General features: G+C 60.3%; 8 protein-coding genes across 8 annotated transcripts; 3 read left to right on the forward strand and 5 right to left on the reverse strand.

Moving 5' to 3' along the window:
• Positions 1-169: 169 nt before the first annotated feature.
• Positions 170-1,982, forward strand: JDV02_005102 (uncharacterized protein; the record flags this gene model as incomplete). The annotated part of the gene is made up of 2 exons (XM_047986362.1): positions 170-1,639; positions 1,977-1,982. 2 exons carry the CDS (start codon positions 170-172, stop codon positions 1,980-1,982), a joined length of 1,476 nt encoding a protein of 491 aa, XP_047842343.1.
• JDV02_005103 (Beta-mannosidase) lies at positions 1,968-3,288 on the reverse strand (the record flags this gene model as incomplete). The annotated part of the gene is made up of 2 exons (XM_047986363.1): positions 1,968-2,981; positions 3,273-3,288. 2 exons carry the CDS (start codon positions 3,286-3,288, stop codon positions 2,404-2,406), a joined length of 594 nt encoding a protein of 197 aa, XP_047842344.1. The 3' UTR covers positions 1,968-2,403.
• On the reverse strand, positions 3,277-6,423 carry JDV02_005104 (uncharacterized protein). Its single transcript, XM_047986364.1, has one exon. The coding sequence runs from the start codon at positions 5,352-5,354 to the stop codon at positions 3,864-3,866; it is 1,491 nt and encodes a 496-aa protein (XP_047842345.1). The 5' UTR covers positions 5,355-6,423; the 3' UTR covers positions 3,277-3,863.
• A 2,016-nt stretch (positions 6,424-8,439) lies between these two features.
• Positions 8,440-9,912, reverse strand: JDV02_005105 (uncharacterized protein). Its single transcript, XM_047986365.1, has 3 exons — positions 9,216-9,912; positions 9,116-9,157; positions 8,440-9,046 (listed from the first exon to the last, which is right to left on the reverse strand). The coding sequence occupies exons 1-3, from the start codon at positions 9,259-9,261 to the stop codon at positions 8,844-8,846; spliced, it is 291 nt and encodes a 96-aa protein (XP_047842346.1). The 5' UTR covers positions 9,262-9,912; the 3' UTR covers positions 8,440-8,843.
• Positions 9,913-11,534: 1,622 nt separating this feature from the next.
• Positions 11,535-11,855, forward strand: JDV02_005106 (uncharacterized protein; the record flags this gene model as incomplete). The annotated part of the gene is made up of 1 exon (XM_047986366.1): positions 11,535-11,855. One exon carries the CDS (start codon positions 11,535-11,537, stop codon positions 11,853-11,855), a length of 321 nt encoding a protein of 106 aa, XP_047842347.1.
• Positions 11,856-13,000: 1,145 nt separating this feature from the next.
• On the forward strand, positions 13,001-16,783 carry NRP1 (Asparagine-rich protein (ARP protein)). The gene is made up of 4 exons (XM_047986367.1): positions 13,001-13,636; positions 13,712-13,769; positions 13,925-14,631; positions 14,726-16,783. Exons 1-4 carry the CDS (start codon positions 13,487-13,489, stop codon positions 15,674-15,676), a joined length of 1,866 nt encoding a protein of 621 aa, XP_047842348.1. The 5' UTR covers positions 13,001-13,486; the 3' UTR covers positions 15,677-16,783.
• Positions 16,784-16,869: 86 nt separating this feature from the next.
• Positions 16,870-19,483, reverse strand: JDV02_005108 (uncharacterized protein; the record flags this gene model as incomplete). The annotated part of the gene is made up of 2 exons (XM_047986368.1): positions 16,870-19,311; positions 19,361-19,483. The coding sequence occupies 2 exons, from the start codon at positions 19,481-19,483 to the stop codon at positions 16,870-16,872; spliced, it is 2,565 nt and encodes an 854-aa protein (XP_047842349.1).
• A 30-nt stretch (positions 19,484-19,513) lies between these two features.
• On the reverse strand, positions 19,514-21,667 carry HAT2 (Histone acetyltransferase type B subunit 2). The gene is made up of 4 exons (XM_047986369.1): positions 21,239-21,667; positions 20,661-21,176; positions 20,115-20,600; positions 19,514-20,049 (listed from the first exon to the last, which is right to left on the reverse strand). The coding sequence occupies exons 1-4, from the start codon at positions 21,247-21,249 to the stop codon at positions 19,875-19,877; spliced, it is 1,188 nt and encodes a 395-aa protein (XP_047842350.1). The 5' UTR covers positions 21,250-21,667; the 3' UTR covers positions 19,514-19,874.
• Positions 21,668-21,999: the final 332 nt, after the last annotated feature.

Raw genomic sequence — 21,999 nt, forward strand, 5'->3', positions numbered from 1 at the left:
AGAGACTTCCCTGCTGGGACTTTGATAGTCCTCGTTCACCCCCATCGCTGGTTCGATTATATACTATATCCCGTATTACTCATATGTGGTAAACGCCTTCGACGACGACAATAACAACATCAACATCAACAACAACGACAGACGACAACAACCCCCTGGAAGGTCCAAGATGAAAATCCGCGCGTCCACGCTCGCCGCTGCTGCCTGCCTGGCCGGCACGGCGCTCGCCTGGCCGATGAGGCATCAGCAGCATCAGCAGCAGCAGGGCACCCAGGTGGCACCGCCTTCGACCGTGCACGACCTCTTTGAGGCGGAGAAGACCAACGCTTTGGCGAACCAGGCGAGGGACGGCCCTGGCGTCAACAACACGACGGCGCCGGCTGGGAACTCGTCGACGACGACCACCACCACCACCACTACGACGACCGAGGACACTCCCGGCGGCGGCGCGTTCAAGGAGACGACGACGACGACGACCAACGGCAATGGCAATGGCACCACGTCGCAGGTGCAGCCGTACAACGCGACGGCGGATCCGGCCAGGGCGGCAGCGGCGCCACCCCCCAGCGGGCAGCAGAAGGGCCACGACGCGAAGCAGCAGTTCGCGGATGGTTTGCTCGGCGGCGCGCGGCACTTGCGCAGGGCTGAGTCTGATGAGAAGGGCGACGTTAGGAAGAGGGATGACGGAATAGAGGATGAAGGTGATGAGGCGCCGATGGGCGACATGTCGACGATGAAAGACATGAGTCCCGAAACGGAGGCTGCTGCGAAGCCCATGGCCGGCTCAGATGGCATGACGGGCATGATGGCGAAGGGCCACGGTGACATGGACAAGCGCATGGATTCTTCTTCTTCTCCTCCCCCCGGCATGAACGGACATGGATCGGAAGAGACCAGCAGTGACACCGTCCTGGAGAGGCGCCTCGAGCACTCGGATGCGGACAACAAAATGACGGGCAACCACGATATCGCACACCAGATGGCCGCCATGTCCAACGCTCAAAGCCCCGCCGGAGGGATGAAGTCAACCTCTCCTTCGTCTTCACCCCCTTCTTCAGAGCCTCAAGGCAAGAAGGAGGGCATCATCATGCCCACCAACGTCACCAAAGTCGACAACAACTGGTCGCCGTCGTCGCCGTCGACCGTGGCGGAAGCCCCTCCCCGGGTGCTGCTCAAGGCGCCGACCAAGCAGCAGCCGAGCCTCCGGCCGCTCAGCAAGCGCGAGATCGGCGTGCTGGAGCGCTTTGCAACCTACGTGCGGGACCTCATGGACGCGGGCGACGAGACGAGCGCGAAGCCGGCAGCGTCCAACAGCACCGGCGGCGGCGTGATGGGCAGGGCGGTGGCCGCGGGTGGTGGTGGTGGTGGCGGCGGCAACTTGACGAATACGACCGCGGCGGCGGAGGGCACCGAGCGCGACGACAGAATGGACAAGGTTCGTGAGGCGATCCTGGAGAGGCTGGCGCAGGGGATGGACGAGGAGCGGCAGCAGTCAGGGGAAGGCCCTGAGAAGGAGGAACAGGAGGAGAAGAAGAAGAAGAAGAAGAAGAAGGACAAGATGATTGAGCGACGTCAGGACGTGTCTATGAATGGGATGGATGGTGGCGGCGACGGCGGCGATGACGGCGGCGATGACGACGTAAGGTTGCTGGAGAAGGGAAGAAGCAAGATGAGCCAAACGCATGGCATGGATGGCAAGATGCCCGAGTCCATGGATATGCACATGGAGTAGAAGGACGACATGAGATGGGGGTTAGGCACGAAGCGAGGCGAGGCGAGGAGCTGAGCTGGTCTTGGGTCCTTCCTTGGGTGGGTTGTGGAGGCAGCCGTGTACAACAATGACTCAAGAAGACAAAAAAAAAAAAAAAGAAGAAGAAGAAGAAGAAGAAGAAGAAGAAGAAGAAGAAGAAGAAGAAGAAGAAGAAGAGACATGTCAGTGTGGCTTGGAAGGAGGAGAATAAAACATGGTTTGATAGTCCTAAGCACTCACTTGGCCTCTACGCTCTACATACATGGTGTTTCATGGACAGTTGATAGATAACGTGAAATGACTTCTTCGCTGTCACATCGTCGAGGGCGGAGGCGGTTCTGTGGAAGTTCTGACGGACTGGTTATCACTTGAACCGGCCTTGCTGGCCTCATGCTCAGTGCTGCCGTACAAGTTGACTGGCCCTTGCAAAGTTGAGTCGGTCGGTCCACGCCGTGTCATAAAGACCATTTCGGGCCTCTCTGTGGCCAGTTTCTGCCATGTCAAGCAGTGGACATGTGCATGTTGAAGCGTTGTTGAAACAGTTTTCCAATATTTCGTTTCTTCTTCCTGCTTTCCGCTCACCAAGTTGTTCTTTGCCCTCTTCTATATAGCCCCCTCCTCGGGGCCTCCGTCCGTTTCATCTACCTACCTACCTACCTACCTACGCCCCCTTCTGCCGTCTTCACCTCCCCCTTCTCCCCAGGAACCTTCGTCTCACCAAACCCAACCCCCAGCACAAACAGCGCCCTCACCAGCGTGATTCCCACGTACGAGCCCACCACGGCCACGTCGTCGTCGGTCCACGACGCCGGCGCCGGGGTCAGCCGCCCGCCCACGCGCAGCGCCTCGTACGCGCCGCTCAGGGCGACCGCGTCGGCGAGCAGCAGCGCGGCCTGCAGCGCGCGCCACACGCGCAGGTCCGTCGACAGGCGCGGCACCGCGGCCGCCAGCGCGGCGACGGCGAGCGCCAGCCCGCCCGCCTGCCGGTACACGAAGGCCTGCGCGGGGTCGTGCGCGGCGCGCGGCGCCATGGCCGTGGCGGCGGCGGAGGGGTCCGCGAGGTGCAGCCACGCGCCGTAGAGGGCCGTGAGGGGGTCGAGGTAGAGGAAGAAGAGGACGTAGGCGCGGGGGACGACGGACGTGGTGTTGGGTGGTGGTGGTGGTGATGGTAGTGATGATGATGAAGGCATGATGGTGGGGATGGGTGGTGGTGGTGGGTGATGCTGATGGACTGCTGGTTGTGGTTGATCTAACTCTAGTTTGAAGGCGTCGAGAGACAATAATGCAGCACGCTGATTGTCGCAAGTACGCCCCAAGAGAGAGTCGACTTGGAGAGAGGGCGAGACAGAGAGAGAGAGAGAGAGAGAGAGTGTGTGTGTGTGTGTGTGTGTGTGTGTGTGTTTGGATGTCGATTCGCAACCAATGCAGAATGGTAAACAGACGGTCCAGACAGACAGATACTCGGTGAAACAAGACGGCAGTCAACTCGACTTATTTAAATAGATGACGGCCATTACTGTACTAAACCTGCAACCCATGTCCTCGAGCCGCCGCCCCCTCCCTGCACCTCTGCATCACCATCCGTCACCCGCGCCGTGAACAGCAACGAGTCAATGGTAGTGCCACATTCACGCCAGGCGTCGCGCTCATCCGAGCGTAGGTAGTAGTGGCAGCTTGATACGGAGTTGTTGTGTAGCAATATGTGCAATTAACCTCGTCGCCCGCGTGCTAGCGCTGACACGCCGTGGCTGGTACGGGGCAGCTCCATCGCTCCATTTGCCAACTTGGCGACGATCCGGCCGAGCATGCACAAATTCGAGTCAACCAGCGGCGGCGCCACGAACCGGCAAGTCCACCGACGACGACGCGTCGCTCCCCACGACACGGCCCCCACAATCGGTCAAGAACCATCGTCAGTCACGTCTTGCATGGCAGCAAAATACGAGGATATCCTCATTGCGCGCGCTCGGCGTGCCGTCTCTTCCTTGGGGCTATCGTGTGTCCTCATAAGTCGTCACTTCAAATCATCAGTAGTCGCTCGGGCATGCCCAGCCTCGGAGCCGTGTAAACCAACCGCCCAGCGCCGAGTACGCACAGCCTTTTTTTAACCCTCTCATGCCGCCTTGTTGGCGCCCTTGTTCTTGAAATCAGTCGTCTTCAACAGGTGCCGCAAGCTACCTTCCGCCCGGCCCTCTTGCTTGCCCGTCTGTCCCCACGCCATCCAGCCGCTCAAAGCTGCCATGATGCCGCTCCCCGTGCCTTCCACCTGCGTCGACGACATGGATCCCTTTGCCAGAGGCGCATGGCCTTCCGTGGGCGGCGCGGGCGAAGTTTTATGCTTGCTTGTTGGTGCCGTCTGCGGTTGCTGCTCTGACGCCGTCCGCAGCTCCAGCTGGCTGGTTGAAGCCTGAGGCAATGCCAGCTCGCTCAGGAGCCCTGACGCTGATGTTCGTGCGTTTGACCCGTCCGTCGTCGTCGTCACATTCTGCTTTGAACCATCAATAAGCGCCAACGATCCAGATGGCCGTCTTGCATGATGCTTAGACGGCGCTTCGCCGTCTCGAGCGTCGCCACCATCCGACGAACCCTGCGACGACGCCGAGGGTGACGAGTGCTCAGATTCCTTTCGCACTGCCCGTCCGCGGACTTCCTCGGCGAGCTCCGAAGCAGACTTCTTCTTGGTCTTGTCTTCGTCAGAGGACCGGCTAGACGACATGATGGTCTCGAGGGTGCCCATGGCGCGACTGTTCCTTCTGCCGGCTTGTCTTCTCTTCCTCTGCCTTCCCATATTCCTCTCGTCATCAGACGACACAACTTGCAGTGTCGGCCCCGGCGGCTCCTGGTTCTGCTGCGACGCTGCGAGAAACGCCGTGCCGGACCCGTGCGGCGCGTAGTGGACCTCGTACTGGTTGCTGAGTGAGTACCTCGACCGCGCACATATCTCGGCGATGCGGTCCAGGTCGGCGTTGATATCGGCGGTGCTGCCCGTTTGCGACTCCAAGTTGGCCATGAAGCTCTTGAAACTAAACGCCTCCACGGGCGGGAGCCGCGTTTCTCTATGCACGTCCCCCGGGGACCGTTTGGTACGTGCTCGTGCCATTGTACTTAGCATTCCATTCCCCGCGGAGGCGACCTTGCTGGCAAACGGGAGCCCTCGGCCGAGGCCTGATCCAGTTCTGCCCGCGTCTGACCCGGACACGGCCCCACCCTGGAAGATGCCGCCCGATCTCGTCGACGCGGCGGGCCGGCTCGGGGCTGGTGGGTGGTAGCTGCGCACGATGACGGGCTCCGAGTACGTGCTGCTCTGGGCGCCGGTCGACTTGGCGTATCGGTGTCGGCTGGGGTAGTGGCTGTTGATCTCACGGAGAGCCGAGGTGCGGTTCTCCGCCGTGGAGTCGTCGACGGGGATGGGTCTCCCTTCGGCGGTCGAGGGCACGAGACTTGTCGACGACGGGTTGGCTCGGAAGGGCCTCGTGAAGGAGAAGGGGAAGGAGTCGCGACGATGGTCGGAAGGATTGGCGGGGCGAGAGGACGAGGTAATGGAGGAGGGCGGGTTGTGGCGAGAGCTGGAGTGAGGTGAGGCGGCGGAAGGTGAGGCGGGCATGGCGGCGGTGAGTGGGCATGGGCCGCCTCTTTATATATGTGCACTTTCCCCACGAAGGCTATATCGTGTGTGCTTCACAAACGCATCGGGAGTGGCGTGCGTCTCGCCCTCGGACCGGCCTGCAACACCAAGGCAGCCGAAGACGAGCGTGAGTGGCGACTGGTTCGCAGGGAAGGGGAGGGGACGAAGCAGCAGCAGGAAGCAGGGGCGTATAGGCCGTCTCAGCGCATGGTTCGCACGTCGATATCCAAGGCGATGCACGACGAGACGAATCGCGTGTACGTCGTGTGCGTGCGTACGTGCGTGCGGATGTGTGTGTGTCCCCGAGCGGACTCTGAGAGAAAAGGGCGAAAGGGAGAGCGTGGGAGCGTGAGAAGGAGGGGCGTATGCCGTCCGTCGAACGCTGCTCGTCGGCCGGTCGGGCGGTGGAGCTCCCCTGGGGGGAGAGGAGAGCTGCTTCGGAGCGGCAACGACCCTATGACGGATGCAGTCGTCGTTGACGATGGGGAACACAGGGCTCCGTTCGGTTCGGGCAGCGAAGCGAGGAGCGAGGGGCCAAGCGAGACAGGACGACGAGGACCAAGTCGCGAGTGGTGGTGGGGAAGGGATTGGAGATTGGGATTGGGGGGAGTGGGATGAAGAAAGCAGAGACACAGGACGGACGGCCACACCGACAGGCAGGTAAGGTAGGTAGGCGATAGGCGAATAGAGGCGAAACGAGACGAGACGAGACAAGACACGCAAGGGGAAGGACGGTGGACGACTCGTCCGACTGCGTGCAATGGGTGCGTGAGTGTGAGTTGGTAACAGGTAGTGAGAGGTGGGTGAGCAAGCGGGCGGGCGGGCGGGCGGGTGGGTTGGTGGATTGGTGGGTGGGTTGGTGGCTGCTGCAGGACAATGCCGGGGCCAGAAAAACGTGGCAGGCGGTCGAGGGGCTTGCTGGCTGGGCTGCGGAGAATTGGGTCACCTAGGTATGTGATGCGTGCGCGCGCTGCCGCCGCAAGCAGCATGCAAGGTGTCGTGGCTATCGTCCAAGCGTCTTTCTTTTTCGGTCAGAGGCCCCACGGTGAAGAGGGGAGGGGGTGGGGAGGGGGTTTGGTGATACTTTGTTCATAGTCAAGCATGGACGACGGCGAGGAGGACGAGGACGAGGGGAACAGCAGGAGGAGTAGAGCTGGGGCGAGGGTGGGAGACGACATGGGATAAGAGGTGAAGAGGCGCGTCCAACAGGTACCCTTTAGTTACTCCCTCAATGGCCCCAGGCTCTTCATCATCCCCTACTACTTCGTACTGGGGCAACCACTAACACGCCCGGACGCAGCCGTAGGCGCCGCCATAGTAGGCACTACCTTGAACTAGGACTGCGGAACCCGCCGAGAGCCCCCAGAGGCAGCAACCCTCAACCTGTGAACCTGGAATGGAACCTATAGACAGCCCCGTACGTTAGTACTAACCCCAGGCGCTGCAGACCTAGCCCAGCGGACTGCCTACACCCGACGAAGCCTTGGACAGCCCACCTCACCCCTCCATCCTCTCCTCCTCCGCAGCCATCGTCAGTCGTGTGCCGCGCCAATTGGCTGCTTGCCTGCCGCCGTCCCTCGTCCTTCCACTACTACATGGCGGGGTCCCCCCCACGAATTGACCATCGACGTGTCAAGCCGACAGGCGCGCATTCCCTCCGCCGCCTTTCCCATCTCTTCGTAGTACGTACTATATTTCCGCATCTTGGTTGGTTCATCCATTTCCTTGCGCCTTGTGACTGGACAATTCGGCGGACAACGACGACGTCGACGTCGACGTCGGCTCGTCTTCTCTGCCCATCTTCTTCTGACCTGCTGCTGTGTCTGCGTGCGTGAGCGCGCGCGTCTCTGGTCAGCAAAAGTATGGCACCTTCGCCGACTCTCACAGCCGTCTATACACTACCCGAGGCTTTTTGTTGTCGCTTTCTTAGGCATTGCGTATAAGAGGCGGTAAAGGGAGAGGGGGGAGGGGTGTCTGTCTCCGGCAGCAACTCGACAGCGACACCCCTCTCGTCCGTTGTGACTTTTCAGAAGAGGATGGGGTGCAGTACGACACCGAACGACAAGCAAGAGCTGAACAGAGACCTCAGGCACGCACGCACGCTCCTGGCTCGTCTCAACATCGTTCCATACAGAACCTCATGGGTTAGTTAGTACGTAGGTAGCCAGATGGGCAAGGGCAGTCTTTTGTCTCACGCACGGAGTGAGAGAGAGAGAGCGTGTGTGCGTGTCACTACTACTACGGACCTTGTGATGGTGGCTTCGCTTTCTCATGCCGCGCACACGGGGGCTGGCTGATCGTACATACATCTCTGGCACAGCAGCCGCCAACAACACCCTCCTGCTGCACCATCAGCATCCGCAACAGACAGCCATGCGGTCGGTGGTAGTTGTGGTGGGGTGAAGGAGAAATGTCTCGTCGCCGAAAATGGCCCTGGTGAGAGACATGGGCGAGGAGACTCCCCTTGCCCTCGCCCCAAACAAAAATAAGATGAGCCGAGCCTGCCTCAGAACCAGCTCGTCGGTGCCCCCGCCCTGAGACATTCGGCAGCCGGGCCCGACCGTCGACAGCCCAGGCCAAAGGGGGAGGGGGGTACTGTTTTGACTGACTGATTCATCTCTCCAACGACTCGACTCGTCGGCCGCAGGACCAGCAGCAGCAGCCGCACGCAAGAGCTGCAGTCCTCCCCCCTCCTGCGAGCGCCACCTGTCCGTCGTCAATCAATCACCATGTGCTTCGGGACGAGTACGTACTTCGTACACAAGTACATACTGTACGAAATACATGGTAGGGTTGTCCTGCCTGTGAGCTGATCGGCAGCGGCGTTTCCCCATCCCATATATTCCTCGCTACTATGCCGATGCACTTGCATTCAAACCGCGCGGGCTCGACAAATGAGCTGGCGAGACAGACGTAGCAGCGTCGTCCACCACGCCTGGAAGCCCGCTGCCCCCCCCCAGGTGAGCCAGGTGAGCGGAGGCACACACTCTCGCCGCCTTGAAATGCCACAAGTGACCAATGTAGTTCTGCCTGCCGCGGGCCGTCCATGGCTGCAGAGATCTGACCGCTCCGATCCGTCGAGTCAGGGTCGAGTCAATTTCCCGCATACGTACCACACGCGGCTTCACCGCCGTATATATCAATGGGCATGCAATAGGATTCATCCACGTTGGACTTGACGAGCTGCGGCGAAACACCACAACATGGCCAAGCAGGGAAAAGTATAGCCCGCCGCTCTGCACGACGACGGGACCCGTTGAATAGACTACCACGCAAGCTAAAACAAGGTCGGCGCCATGTTGAAAGAGAACCCAGACATTCATTCAACGCCCAAAGCCCAACTCCAATGCTACTCTCGTGGCCCATCATTACTCCAGCCCACCGTCATTAGCGAGCCACATTTCGCATATCTCGCCGGGCCATAAGAACCGCAGGTCGTGCGTGCTCCCTTGGACGCCCGCCATCTTCTTAGCGGGTCGGCTGCACGATGGTGCCGTATCCTTGGCCGCCCGTCTGCACGTTGTCCGAGTAGACGCCAGGCGCGCGGCTGGTTGGGTAGCGCCCCTCGTGGGCCTGCTCTCGACGGTCATAGTAGATGTACTCGAGATAGAAGGCGTGAATATGACCGGGTAGATAGCCGAGGATCGTCAGGCAAATGTTGATGAGCAAGTCTGCGACGTGGTCAGCGGCTAGTACTACCGACAGCACAGCCTCGAGCAAGGGACGAGGAGACAGCTCACCCATGCCACATCCTGCCACTGCCCACACTCCCAGGGGAGGGACTACGAGAGACGTTAGCGGCGCCGCTTCCGTTTTGGGCTTGTCGCGGATGCGGCGTACAGAGGATGGTGATGAGGACGATGAGGATAGCGGACGCGACACCCATGATGGCGTTGGAAGCGTGCTTCGGCGTCGATGATGTTTCAGTTGATGCGCTACGCGGGGTGTAATTGTTCGGCTAAATCAACCTCGTCACGTTCAAGGCGGATGCTGGGCTTCGGTGACAATCGCGGATGTTGCAGTTCGATGCACGACTCGCAGTGGTGGTCTGTGTCGTCACAGGTTCGTGAGAATAGGTGAGGGGTTCGAAGGACGACGTGTGAGGGGGGAAGTGTGAGGGGGGAGCGTTCCAACGAGGGCGATGGCGTAAAACGTGATTGCGACGACTGCAACCGCGCACTGAAACTCATCCCGTCCAGGGCAGGCGAGACCTCCTATCGTTCGATAATCACTGTCGGGCGGTGACGTGGTGCACCGTCCAGCACGTCCAGAGCATGACGTAAGGCGCACGTGCCATCGGCTACCGCTTCCGCATCTCAGAGAGGATGCGCCGTGGCGCCAGCTAGGAGAGAGCTATGGACAGCTTGTGGCCAAACAAAGAGTGCTCAAAAGCCGAATTGACTTCCCGCCGATATAGTGTTTGAGGCCGCCACCACAGATGAGCGTGCCAAACCTGGCGAGATTCGATCTCAGCCGTCGCAAAAAACAAACCAAGAAACCACACAATCTCGTGTGAAGGGGCGACGGCAAAAATGGTGCCACCGTGGCGGCCACTCGTCGTCTGCGGCCATGCTGCAGATAAAAGAGTCACATCCACGGGCATCCATTGGCAGGCCCATCAACGGGGACTTCCCTGTCGACGACCTTGACATCCCTCTGTGCTGCATGCACCGAGCCCTTGAACCCATTTTCCATCCACGAACCAACCGCTCCCTCTGAAGCTGCAGGACCTAGGAATACATCACACGCCGCAGGAGTCACGCGGCGGCAAGCGATGCCCAGCCTCGAGCACAGGTTGCCTCATGCTGCGCCGCAAGCCTCGGGCCCCCTTAGACAAGCAAGGGTGGCCAAACATGACGCCCTATAAAGTACGTAGGACGCGGAAGCGAGGCGCAGTGGCCTGGCTGGCCGTCGACTGCAAACCAACATCGCAGCGGCCACCCGCGCGACCTGCAAAGCGAATCAGTGCTTTCTTTCAGTGAAACAAGCTCTGCTTGAGCTGCAGTGACGCTATTTCCTGGGGAGGACGCAACACGGCGCCCCGGGCCTTGGCCAGACCAACTCAGCCCAGCGCCCCCAGATCTCGCATGCAAGTCGCCGTGTGTGTCCCAGCACTTTGTTGCCCCGCGGCCTGCCTGACTTGTACTGCTTTGCGTTGGTGCGACGAGCTGCCAGATCCCGTGGGCGTATATTGTGTAGCCCGTACGAGCACATGATATGTAGGTATGTGCTTTGAGCATGCCTGCAGCATTGCCGCGACGGCGCTGCGAGCGAGCCTGGCCCAAGGCCCTGGGAATGGTCGTTGGTGCGACCTCCACCTTGCAGGTCCGAACGAACGCTCTGCCAGCTCGCTGCTGCCAGCGCGGATTGAGTCGTCCGACGTCAGGGATCCGTGCCGTTCGTGTCTCTCCGTCCCGCGTACGGGGAGGTAACAGTGGCGCATCCGTTGTTGTGCGCTCAACAGCTTTGATACAGCTTGGTCGTAGCGGTGCTTCAGGCAGGGAGGGCGCCGCAAGGTTCACGACAAGCGAGATGGGAGCCATGTATGGAGGCCACTGTCTTATCACCACCAGACGTCATCTCCATCTTCACAGGAGCGAGGGGCTGGCGAAATAGGGTAGTTATCACCAGGAATGAGTTATGATGCTTACTACCTACTTGGTCATGACCGACGAGGGCCTGCCGATGAAGGACGTGGGTATGCGCTGCTACGCCCCAACATCTCAGGCCAGCTTGTTGCCAGTGCGCCGGGTCAGCATCCGTGGGCCGCTAGCGGGCTCGCGCGTTTTCCGGGGCACCACCAGCATGGCACGACCGCTGGGACCGCAGAAGCTAGGAGCGGCAAGCCCCTGGCGGCAGCGGGTGGTGGGCGCCCGGGCGCGTGGATGGAGGGTGAGGTGGATGGGTGGGTTCCAGGTTCGCCGCCCGCCAGGCGGGGGACGACGCTAGCCCGTCCACAGCAATGAGGCAGTAGGCAGGGTCCAGGGCGCCGTGGCGTGGCGTTTCACAGCTCGAGCTGCGAGTCGTCGACCGTGTGCGTGCGAACTTGGTACCTTGCGGATGGATGGATGGATTGTCTGGCTGGCGGGAAGAGACGACAACGACGACGACGACGAAGCATGAGGAGAGAGGGAACCGTGCGGCCCGCGCAGCCACTCGATGCCCTGCGTGCGACTGGGAAAGCATCAATCAATCATTCCCCATCCCCCGCAGGCAGCGCGCAGCTTCTTGTGCCACCTCATCGAAGCCGATGTGGGATCGTGGCCACATCGCCAGCCGTCGAAGCCTGTCCGTCGTTCCAACGACCGGCCGGCCGACATGGGAGACAAGAAAGGTCCGCCTGCCCCACCACGCAGGAAGATTGACGGGAACCATGCGCCTGTGTTGTCGAGAGTTGCTGCCAGCGTCGAGAACACGCGTGGTGCTGGCCCAAAAGCCGCGTTTCTGACACGTCGGTTGAACGGGGACTGGGGTTCCTAGGTGATTTGGGGCGGCGTCCCGCGCAGGAGGAAGAAGCAGGGTCAGTCAGGGTTGGTGGTACGTATCGCGCGCGCCTGTTCATGTTTCCCTCCTCCACTCTCTCCACGGCGAGTCGGCCAGCATACCGGGAGGCGTTGTGAGTGAAGTATCTTGTAGTAGTACGTACGAAGTATGGTGTAAACTCTGAACTGCCCCATTCTAGACCGACCTTGCACTCCATTGCAGCCGTCGAGCTGCAAGACTCGTCGTCAGCATCCGAAACTGATGAGAGACCTCGGGAAAAGGGAAAAAGACACCGACCGACAACGCCCTTGGACCCGTAATGCGCCCCGTCGGGGCCGCTGTTGGTTGGTGGTGGTGATGGTGGTGGTGGGGGTGCGCCCAAACAGTGGAGTAGGACGTACTTTGTACCAGGAGGAGCCGTTCGGTTGGAGAAGGACGGACATGACAGACCGGCCAGTTTTGCATGAGGGGAACGCCAATTGTCCACTGGCCACTGGACGCTTGCCCGCTGAGAGAGCGGGCCCGTCCTCACCTCAGCTACCTTAGGTACTATGAGTGAGGTGTGGTGTGCGCGCCAGTCGCGGCTTTGCTGTGGTGCAGTTGCGATGCAGGGCCGCATCAAGTCCACAGCGCAGGCATCCATGCCATCCATGGAGGTGATGAGGGAGCGAGCCGCGGCCTGCTGGGCTGTGAGGGTTCAAGAGCTACCTCCCAGGGGGGTTATTCCTGTCCATCCCTCCAGGTGGTGGCTACAGGTAATCGATACGAGCAGGTATTCGTAGGTACAGCCACTGTACCTGCCTGACCTTGCAGCTTCCAGTTGCGTCTGGCCCGGTGCATCGTCTTCATCGTGTCCCCCGGCCACCGTGCTGGGCAGCAGGGAAGACGGCCCGCCAATGGGTCGCTCAAGTACCTACTGCGTACCTTATGGCACAGGGCAGTCAGGATACTGCCCTGGCGGGTACTCGGCCTCGACCCCCCAAATCCGCCATCCCCATCCACCGTCGCCTCCACTGCCGCCGCCCGCCAGGTGCCAGCAGCACACGAGGGCTCACTAGTACTAAGGTTGGGTTGACTCGTCCACCCGCCGCCGGCCGTCCCCTTCCTGTGTGCCTCGCGCCCATCCCATCCCGTCCCATCCATCCATCCATCGCACGGCACCCTTCTTTTTCCCAATTCAATCCCCCGATCTCAACAACCTCTGCCACCCGTCGTCAGCTCTAATCCCCCCCATCGCGACGGCGTTCTTGCGCATACTTCCCCCCCACGGCGCGGCCAATCTTTCTTCTTCCCCCCGGTGCTTTGCCATTTTTACCTTCTTTTTTTAACCCCCCCATTTCTTCTCTACCCCCCCTTGCCCCTTCGGGCAGTCGGATTCTCCAGCTCCGGCTCTGCGCCTACACTACCAAAGTGCCTGCGCTTCTTTTTGCTCGGCGGCGCCTCCTGAAGCTTCACACCACCTCTCTCTGCACCACGCAGCAACCTCGAAGCTTCGACCTGAGCCGGCCCGGTCACAGGCTGCAGCTCCCTCCCCCCGCCGCCCCTCAAGAGACCAAGGTCGGCCTTCGAGCTCGTCGCCCATCCCCTGCCGCCTTGAGCCCGAAGACTCCGCGTCTCCGCCGCCCATCATGACCACGCAGCCCCAGGTCAACATCGACCGCTACGTCGTGATCCATGTGGCCACGACCTGCGATGAACATGGCGTCTACGTCACCAAAGACTCTGCCGAGGTCATTGAGCTTGGATGGATCCTGCTCGATGCGAATTCCCTTGAGGAGGTGAGTTGCCCGTCGTCTCCGTGGACCATGCTGGTTCTCTCCACCGTGTCCCGTCGCTGACCCGTGCTCCAACAGATTACCCATGAGAGCGTCCTCGTCAAGCCTGTCAACACCCCCATCACGCCCTTGTGCAGTAAGTCAACCTCATGCTGCCCCTTCTACCCCATTCATGCTCTCTTGGCCGCGTCCGCCATAATTGTCGGCCGCCATCGGGGCGGTCCGTTCATCCGGCCGACGGGCAAATATTCTGTTGAGCGAAAACTGGAGCTGATCACGACGCCTCCGCAGCGAGCCTCACAACCCTCACTTGGGAGCACGTCCGAAATGCCGGCACCTTCAGAGACGCCATCGGTCGATTCGATGCTTTTGCGAACGAGTATCTTACAAGCAAGAACCTCGACTTCGTATTCGTCACCCTAGATGCCTGGGATCTGCGCGTTCAGCTTCCCCGAGAAGCCCGCGACAAGGCTGTCGTGCTGCCTCCGTATCTGCAGCACTCACGCACCTTCGATCTGCGCACCGAGTATCAGCGTTGGCAGCAGCACCACCCCGAGTCGCTGCCTTTCGGCCCGTCGATGCTCTCCAACATCTGCGCCGCACTCGAGGTGGAGCCCGTTCAGTCGAGCGCCCCCATCAAGCACAACTTGCCCTTCCACCTGCAGGCCTTGGCCCCGGCCTCGCCGCGCCGCGCCATGGAGGAGGCCATCACTCTTGCTCGCGTTCTTCGAGGGCTCATCCGCAAGTCCCAGCCCTCGCAGGAGCACCCCGACGTCCTAACTCGGCCCATGGATGCTCGTGCCGATGTGCGAGCCTTCCTCTCCGAGAGGAGCAAGGTCCTGCATATGTCTGGGCTTCCTCACGACACGACTCAGTCAGAACTTGAGAGCTGGTTCACCCAGTTTGGTGGCCGCCCTATCGCCTTCTGGACTCTCCGTACCCCCGAGCAACACAAGCCCACCGGCACCGGCTTTGCAGTGTTTTCTTCACATGAAGAGGTCAGTTGGCCGCACCCTCCCTGATAGACGCTGAGATCTCTGCGTTGGTCCTGGCCCCTGCCGTGATGTATCGAAGCTAACGTCCGCGCCCCAGGCCGCCGAGAGCCTGTGCATGAATGGTCGCGCGCTCAACGAAAAGGCCATTGAAGTCTCTCCTTCTTCCAGCCGTGTTCTCGATCGTGCGCAGGACATCCTGACGCCGTTCCCGCCTAGCAAGAATCGACCTCGACCTGGCGACTGGACTTGCCCCTCTTGCGGCTTCTCCAACTTCCAGCGCCGCACGGCCTGCTTCCGATGCTCGTTCCCTGCCATGGGTGCCGGGCCTGCCGGTGGTGAGATGGGCGGCGGTGGCCCTGGCGGCTACGGCTACCAGTACGGCCCCCCCAACATGATGCCTCCCCCTCCTCATGGCGGCCACCACGGCCCGATGGGCCATGGTGGACGCATGGGTGGCGGCGGCGTTGTCCCGTTTCGTGCTGGTGACTGGAAGTGCGGCAACGAGGTGTGCGGTTACCACAACTTCGCCAAGAATGTTTGCTGTCTTCGTTGCGGCGCCAGCCGCGCCGGGGCTGCCGTGGTCGCCGACTCGGGCTACCCATCTCCCATGGATAACGCGTCGCAGTATAGCATGAGCCAGGGATCCATGGCTGGCACTCCCGGTCCCGGACCATTCGGCTCCGGCAACTCCTTCGCCTCTGGTGCTGGCTACAATCAGCATTTTGGAGGCCCTCCCAACCACTTTTTGCCGTCCGGCCTGGGTGGTGGTGCCGGTGCTTATCCCAGCTCTCTCAACACCCAGGGCTTTGGCTCGACTCCAGGGTCTCACTCGGCCGGCCCTTTCGATAGCCGAGCTGCGGAGGCCGCTTTCCAGTCCGCCACCAACGGCCCTGCGTCAGCCGGCCCCAACGCGTCCAACAACTTCTACAATAATGGGGAGAATGACCCGTTCGCCTTCCTGTCAAGCGGCATCGGCGGCCTGTCGGTCAGCGGCAACGACGCCCGCCAGAACGGCGGCGGTGCTCCCCCGAGCAAGTCGCCTGCCTAAAGACGACGTGACAAGTGAGCTAACCGTGGGCTCTCGACGGAACGTCTCACTCGGTTGATAGTTGCGAATCTTTCCGCGTCCCCACCAGGCACAGCAAGGGATCAACGACTTTGGAATGACGAACATAGAGCACTTATCCTTGACAAATACCTTCTGGACTTAGCTTGCTGTTACTATGGGATAGGCGGGGGGGGACAAAGGTGTGTATTTGGTGTCAGGTCCAGGACGGAGTGTCGGGGACGTTATATTTCTGGAGGGATGCGGTACACTCTGACGGCTGGAAGACAAAAGTGACTATACCACGCACGGCTGTTCTGGTTTGAGTCTTCGGTGCAGACATTTTGCGGGACACGTGCGGTTTTGTTCACAATTGGGGGGCCATCTCGAGCGGCCCCGGGCTGCGATTCTATCTCGGTCGGGCGATGCGGAACTGGATTATTCAACGGCGATGGTGGAGGGTGTCGAAACGTGAGTTTCTGCTGGAATAACCCTTTTGTTGTCCCGGGAGGTGCATAGCGAAAGGGAGTGTACGGGTACATCTTGGTGTGAGTCGTTCAATATCCCCCCAGCTCAGCGGCATCTGCGTCTGGCGACCATCATCTTGGGTCTAGGACATGGGCTACTACTACCTCATTCGACATTGTCTTTGTTGTTTCCTTGCGGTCGACTCTCATTTTCTCTCCTCATGTCTTTTCTATCAAGTCTTTCGTTTCTCTCTTTTTTTCTATTTTTTGTGCGCCCTTGCTTCAAGGGCCCCCCATTCTTCCCGGGCAGCTCGATGGTGTTGGTACGGCTGGCGGCGACTGGGAAAGGGGTGACCCGTTTGGAGCGGGAGGTTCGGGCGAGGAGTCGGGGAGCTTCGGAACTCGTTCAACGGCTTGGCTGGTGGCTACGGGAGGAGGAGGCGGCGGCTGCGTCTACTCCCTGCTGCTCCCGCGCTTTGATGTTGCGGACTTGTTGATACAAAATGGAGGGCTACACCCTTCGGCGGATGTGTGATAGGACGATGAGATAAAAAAGACTTGGTTTTTCGCATTTGCGTCTCGCGGCGTGTTGATGGACCACAACGGGCGTTGCACTCTGTTCTGATTCTCTACAAAGCAAGCTATTGAGATTCCCTGATTTTCGCTGACCTGGGTCCCTTTCTCTAGTAGGCCAGTGGCCCCTCGCAACAACCTTGATGTGGCGGTGCTTCACAGGTCAGTTCCCTTAAAGAACCCATTGACAAAGTCCTGGAGGTCCTGTCCGCTCTGCAGCATTTGGTCCGAACCATCATCGGTCATGTCGGCCTCGCCGTACTGCTGTGAATGGATGTCTTGGGCAACGCCCGTGTTCCCGCGATCGTCAGCCATAACCACGTCCCCGGGGCCATTCGCGCGGGCGAGGACCTCTGCGATAATGCCGTCCATTTCCTCGTTGCTCTCCATATCCTCGTCGTTGTCGTCGCTCCACTCCGAGTCGTACTCGTCCGAGACAGGGCTCGCTTCATCGTCGTAGCCGTCGGCCATCTCGGCGTCCTCCTGCGCTGCTGCTGCTGCCGTCGACGCCGCCGTCCGCGCGTCCTCGTAGTCAAACTCCCGCTGCAGCCAATCCAACCAGTCCCACTCCTCCGTCGCGGCTCCGTGGCTGTGGAGGGCCTGCGCACGCAGCCCCTGGTCGCCGGTTGGGGGTCGCTGCGCGCCGCCGCTGAGTGCCTTGCTGCTGAACTCGACCCAGGCGGCGAGGCTGTCCGTGGTGCGGGGAGGCTTGAGCTTCGACTTGGGCTTGTGGACGATGATGCCGCGCGTGATTTCGTCGTCGAGCTTTGCCGGCTGGGGAGCTGCCCCATCGGCGGAGCTGCCCATGCCGTCACCCTCGCCTTCGCCCTCGCTTGCCGGCTGCTGCTGCTGTTGTTGCTCCGACGACGACGATGACGACGACGACGACGACGACCCAAGCCAGGCCAGGGCCATCAGGCGCTCGCCCTCGTCGGCCTCGCGAATCTTGCGCTGCTGCTCGGGGGTGAGAGACGCCCAGCGCTTCTTGAGGGCGTGCTTCTTCTTCCAGTGGTGGCTCGTGTCCATGTGTGCGAGGGCCGTCTCCTCGTCCTCGACGTACATTTCGTCCTCGGTGGGGACCAGGTTATCGCCCGTGAACCAGTCCCAGTAGCCCCAGACGGCCATGAAGCGCAGGTGCATGTGGAGGTCAAGCCCTCGCTGCAGGCTCTCCGTGGCGACGAGCTCATCCGGACGGAGGAGGGGGTTGAAGCTCAGGCCCCAGCCCTCGGTGTGGCCCTGGCTGACGTCGTCGAGAGGCACGCCAAAGGCCGGCTTGTCGCCGTTGACGTTGCGCCCGATGGACCGCATGGCCGTTCTGTACGCGACCTTGGCCTGCATAATCTCCGCCGCGGTAGTCCAGCGCTTGCGGAGGAGCACCTCCCAGAGGAACACGAGGCCGTAGCGCCGGCCGAGGAGGATGTGGAGTATTTCGGGCTTGCGCGCGCCGAAACCGGGCTCGTTGAAGACCATGATCAGCTTGACGAAGAAGAGCTGCACGTTGTAAAGGTCCGCGTCCCGCCAGAGGTCCCTGCTGCCCATCATGGCCTGCCGCTGCGACGACACGCCGACCTCCATGGTGAGCCACAGGCGCAGCAGCGCGTCGAGCGTCCCCGCGGGCGTGCGGTGCCCGAGGCGGGCCATGACGGCGAGGATCTCGCGGCAGCAGCGGTCCCGCGTGAGCACGAGCTGCAGGTACCGCACCCCTGGCACCGTCCTGACCTGCTTGGCCATGTCGCCGCAGGCTCGGCGCTCGGCCTCGGACATCTGGACGCCCCAGACGCGGCCGGCGGGGTCGTTGATGAGGTGGCGCCGATACATCTTGAAGGCGAAGACGCGGCCGGCCTCGGGGGCTTTGTACGCGATGATCTGCCGGATCACGGAGAGGGCATGTGCGTTGAAGGCCTGGTAGAACGCGCGGCTGGTTGAGTAGAGTGTGAGCAGGTCCTCTGGGCGGAGATGCTTTGCGAGTTCGACGGTGAGCTCGACGCGCTGACAGAGGGCCGTGATGAGGTCCATGCCATCGCGACGCATGCCGAGGTGCAAGTTTGCCATGTCCGCGCACAAGTCGTAGGGATCATCCTCGTCATCGCCAAAGACCTCCTCGAGGCCATCGTCCTCAAACGCGAACCGCTTGGTCTCTCGACCCAGATTCCCATGCTTCTCCGTTCCTATCGCCCGACACTCTTCACCTTCGTCACTGTCCTCGTCATCATTGCCGATCTCGTCGCCATCGTAATTCTCCATGAACTCGTCGAGCTGTTCCTGGGTCATGCTCCCGATGAGGGTGAGGCCTTGCATCATGAGCTTTTCCTTCCGCGCATTGCTCTTCTCCACCTCCCTAATGGCATGCTTCCTAACGCCCTCGGCAACTTCTGCCTTGGTCACTGGCGAGCCGGGCCTCTTGGTTGCCGCCTTGGCGCGCAGCGTGTCGAGCGCGAGGCTGGCGAGCACCTCGGCCTCTTCGGGGGACATGCCGTCGGCCTGGGCTTTGCGTCGGACCTCCGCCTTGAATAGCTCCATGGGGTCGAACGGCTGATCCATGGCAGAGGAATCTTCTCGGTGTGTCGTCTCCGAGTGTGGCACACTCTGCGGTGAATGCTTTTCATCAAATAAGCCAAGTCAGCTCCTGTTGCGGGGAGGCACATACCGGAAGCCTCAAGTGAGGATTATCGAAATGTGCTGATAAATGAACGAAGGAACCAAGGTGCGCGAACGCGTGCCCACGGGTAGGAGGAAACGAATGTGATGGTGCACGAGGCAAAAGCGGCATGGAACATGACGACGGCTGTGGACGGGGAAGGAACAGTAAAGTAGCTAGCTATTGTTGACGGAACAATAGAGAGACACAATCAATAGCCATTGATCGGGTGAACTATAGAGTCGGTCAGGTGACGTGGTTGTCAGATGAACAACTTTTCGTTTGCTGTTGCTACCGCAACCGCAGCATACGAACGAACAAGAACTGTACGGCGGCGGTTCCAGGTGAGCCGCGAGTCCGTCGTTTCGCTCGCAATAAAGACAGTCGTGGGGGAAATGCCAGTGAATTGAAATCAAGTGCCTAACTCCGCCGACTCTGAGTCGCCCCTGTGCCTCATCGCCCAGAGTCGCACAGTTTCCTCATCCTATGAAGACCGACTCTCTCCAAGGAACTTCCACCTCAACTATCGGTCAAGCTCGTCGACGGGAAGATCGCCGTCGTCCCGTCCTACGATGGACTCTGCGACCTTCCAAATCTGAAGCAAATTATCCTCTGCGGCACTCGCCACGAGCCAGGGCTCATTCGGGTTCCAGCTAAAGTCAGCCAAGTGGTTCGTATGCCCGCCGTGCATAAAGAGTCTGCATAATGATGGTTAGCAGCAACTCCATGACCCACCTCCCACGGGGGTAAACGGGGGACTTACAACTCAGGGGGGCCGTCATCCTGGTCATCAGGCAGCTGCTCCTCACCCACCCGAGACAGATCCCAGAAGATGATTCTTCGGTCATAGCTACCGCTGCCCAAGATACCAGCCTCAGTAGGATGCCAAGCCAGGGAAGTCACCGCGTCGTTGTGGCCCTCTAACGTGTGCACCTTCTCCTTGACATTTCGCAGGTCCCAGATTCCTATCGTCTTATCGGCTGAAGCTGTGGCAACCAGAACCTCCGAGGTAGGGTTAAAAGCGAGGGCATTGATGGCATCGAGATGCCCCTTTTTGGCAACGACTGCAGCCTTGGTCGTGTCGCTCTGGCGAACATCGACGATTTGGAGCGTCTGGTCGTCCGAGACGGAGCCAATGAAGCTCTTGGCGATGGGGTGGTATTGTACATCATTGACAATCTGAGTGTGGTGGGTATACCGACGGGCTGGTCGGAGCGATTTCGAATCTGCCTCAAGCGTCTTCAAGTCCCTACCATAATGTTAATGACTCATTGTTGGAGCTGAAAGATGTGGCGCATCAAGGACGTACCAGAGACACATAGTCTTGTCCTCGCTTCCTGATGCCAGGCCGCCGGCCTCATGGGGGTTCCAAGCCAAGCCAAAGCCCTCGGCCTTGTGGCCGACAAGCTCGATCTGGGGATTGATCTTGCCTGGGGTGGCCGGCTGAAGTGGGTGCTTTGTCCGGTCGAAGATGAGAATCCTACCGTCGACGCACAATGTAGCGATGATGTCGGGGTTTTGTGGTTGGTAGCGTGCCTTATTGACCTCGCTGGGGTGCTCAATCTTCTGGACGATCTCGCACTTGATGGCGGCGACATCGCCAGAGTTGCCGTATCCGCCAATCTCGCCGCGCTCCTCGTCGTAGTTGTCGGGATTAGGCGCGACAGTCTTGGGGATCTGCACATCAGCAATCTGAAGGTAGTTGGTGCTGTCGTCGGAAGTATGTGTGCCTAGCAAGAGGCGGTGCATCCTGTAGCTCTTGCCCTCGGGTTCCTTGACATCGGGAAACCACTGGACAGTGAGGGTAGGCCAAGTCAAGGCGGTTCTAAGATGTATTAGGCCATGATTGAGGAATAATAAGCAATCATCGGATGACCGGGTACGCACCCGAGAATCATATCGTAGAGGAATGGACTGTTCTTCTTCCACGTCTTGTACTCTAGTCTTGGTCAGAGATGCAACGGCCGGCAGGTAGCTAAGGAGCAAAGCTCACCCTCATTGATGAGGCGCTCGACCTGATCATCTTCCTCCTCTTGGATCATGTCGACTAAGGCAGGTCGGTCAGTGCTTATCAAAGTGACAATTGGGTCGCAAGGCTGAGCGCCAGCAGAGCTCAAACAAACATACTGTCGACCTCCGGGTCTGACGCCTGCGCGGGTGCCATGGTGACCGAGGCTTGCGGATGAGAATGAGATGGACAAGACGAGAATCGACGCTAAATCCTACAGCAGATGGGATGCTGGGATGCGGCCGAGAGATAGTAGGAGGGGTTCGTGCGACGCGACCGCAGTTGAGGGATGAGGCTGGAAAATGTGAGCCAAGTTGCACGCGTCGCGCGTTAAGTGAAGGCGACGGGCCGCTGCAGCCCTGCTCTGGCAGGCTGTGAGGCGCGACGGCTGTCCAATCAAACTAGCGCAGCACCGCCGTTTGGCTTAGCTAATAAGTTACAATGTCTCAGCGGCTGGCCGCCTAGCAGATCCGTGGATACCTCAGGTGGCAATTGGGCGGGAAGGGTCAGGTCACTAAATTCAAGACGACAGGGGCCAGTTCGCCTGCCAGCCAGCCAGTGAAAGCCACCCCCGCCGCCGTGCCAGCACCCGCACCAGCACATGGTGGATCGCAGCAGCGCAGCGGAAAATCGGTCCCTC

The sequence above is a fragment of the Purpureocillium takamizusanense genome, chromosome 4 (genome assembly GCF_022605165.1).
Source record: "Purpureocillium takamizusanense chromosome 4, complete sequence".
Classification (NCBI taxonomy): domain Eukaryota; kingdom Fungi; phylum Ascomycota; class Sordariomycetes; order Hypocreales; family Ophiocordycipitaceae; genus Purpureocillium; species Purpureocillium takamizusanense.

Excerpts from the sequence above, each read along its gene's own strand:
- JDV02_005104 (XM_047986364.1), bottom strand. The coding sequence starts at position 5,354 with ATGCCCGCCTCACCTTCCGCCGCCTCACCTCACTCCAGCTCTCGCCAC.
- JDV02_005105 (XM_047986365.1), bottom strand. The coding sequence starts at position 9,261 with ATGGGTGTCGCGTCCGCTATCCTCATCGTCCTCATCACCATCCTCT. Across the intron at positions 9,158-9,215 it reads CGTCCTCATCACCATCCTCT|TCCCTCCCCTGGGAGTGTGG; the intron begins GTACGCCGCATC and ends CGTCTCTCGTAG. Across the intron at positions 9,047-9,115 it reads AGTGGCAGGATGTGGCATGG|ACTTGCTCATCAACATTTGC; the intron begins GTGAGCTGTCTC and ends ACCACGTCGCAG.
- NRP1 (XM_047986367.1), top strand. The coding sequence starts at position 13,487 with ATGACCACGCAGCCCCAGGTCAACATCGACCGCTACGTCGTGATCCAT. Across the intron at positions 13,637-13,711 it reads ATGCGAATTCCCTTGAGGAG|ATTACCCATGAGAGCGTCCT; the intron begins GTGAGTTGCCCG and ends GTGCTCCAACAG. Across the intron at positions 13,770-13,924 it reads CCCCATCACGCCCTTGTGCA|CGAGCCTCACAACCCTCACT; the intron begins GTAAGTCAACCT and ends ACGCCTCCGCAG.
- HAT2 (XM_047986369.1), bottom strand. Across the intron at positions 20,601-20,660 it reads GACAAGACTATGTGTCTCTG|GGACTTGAAGACGCTTGAGG; the intron begins GTACGTCCTTGA and ends ACATTATGGTAG. Across the intron at positions 20,050-20,114 it reads GATGACGGCCCCCCTGAGTT|ACTCTTTATGCACGGCGGGC; the intron begins GTAAGTCCCCCG and ends ATCATTATGCAG.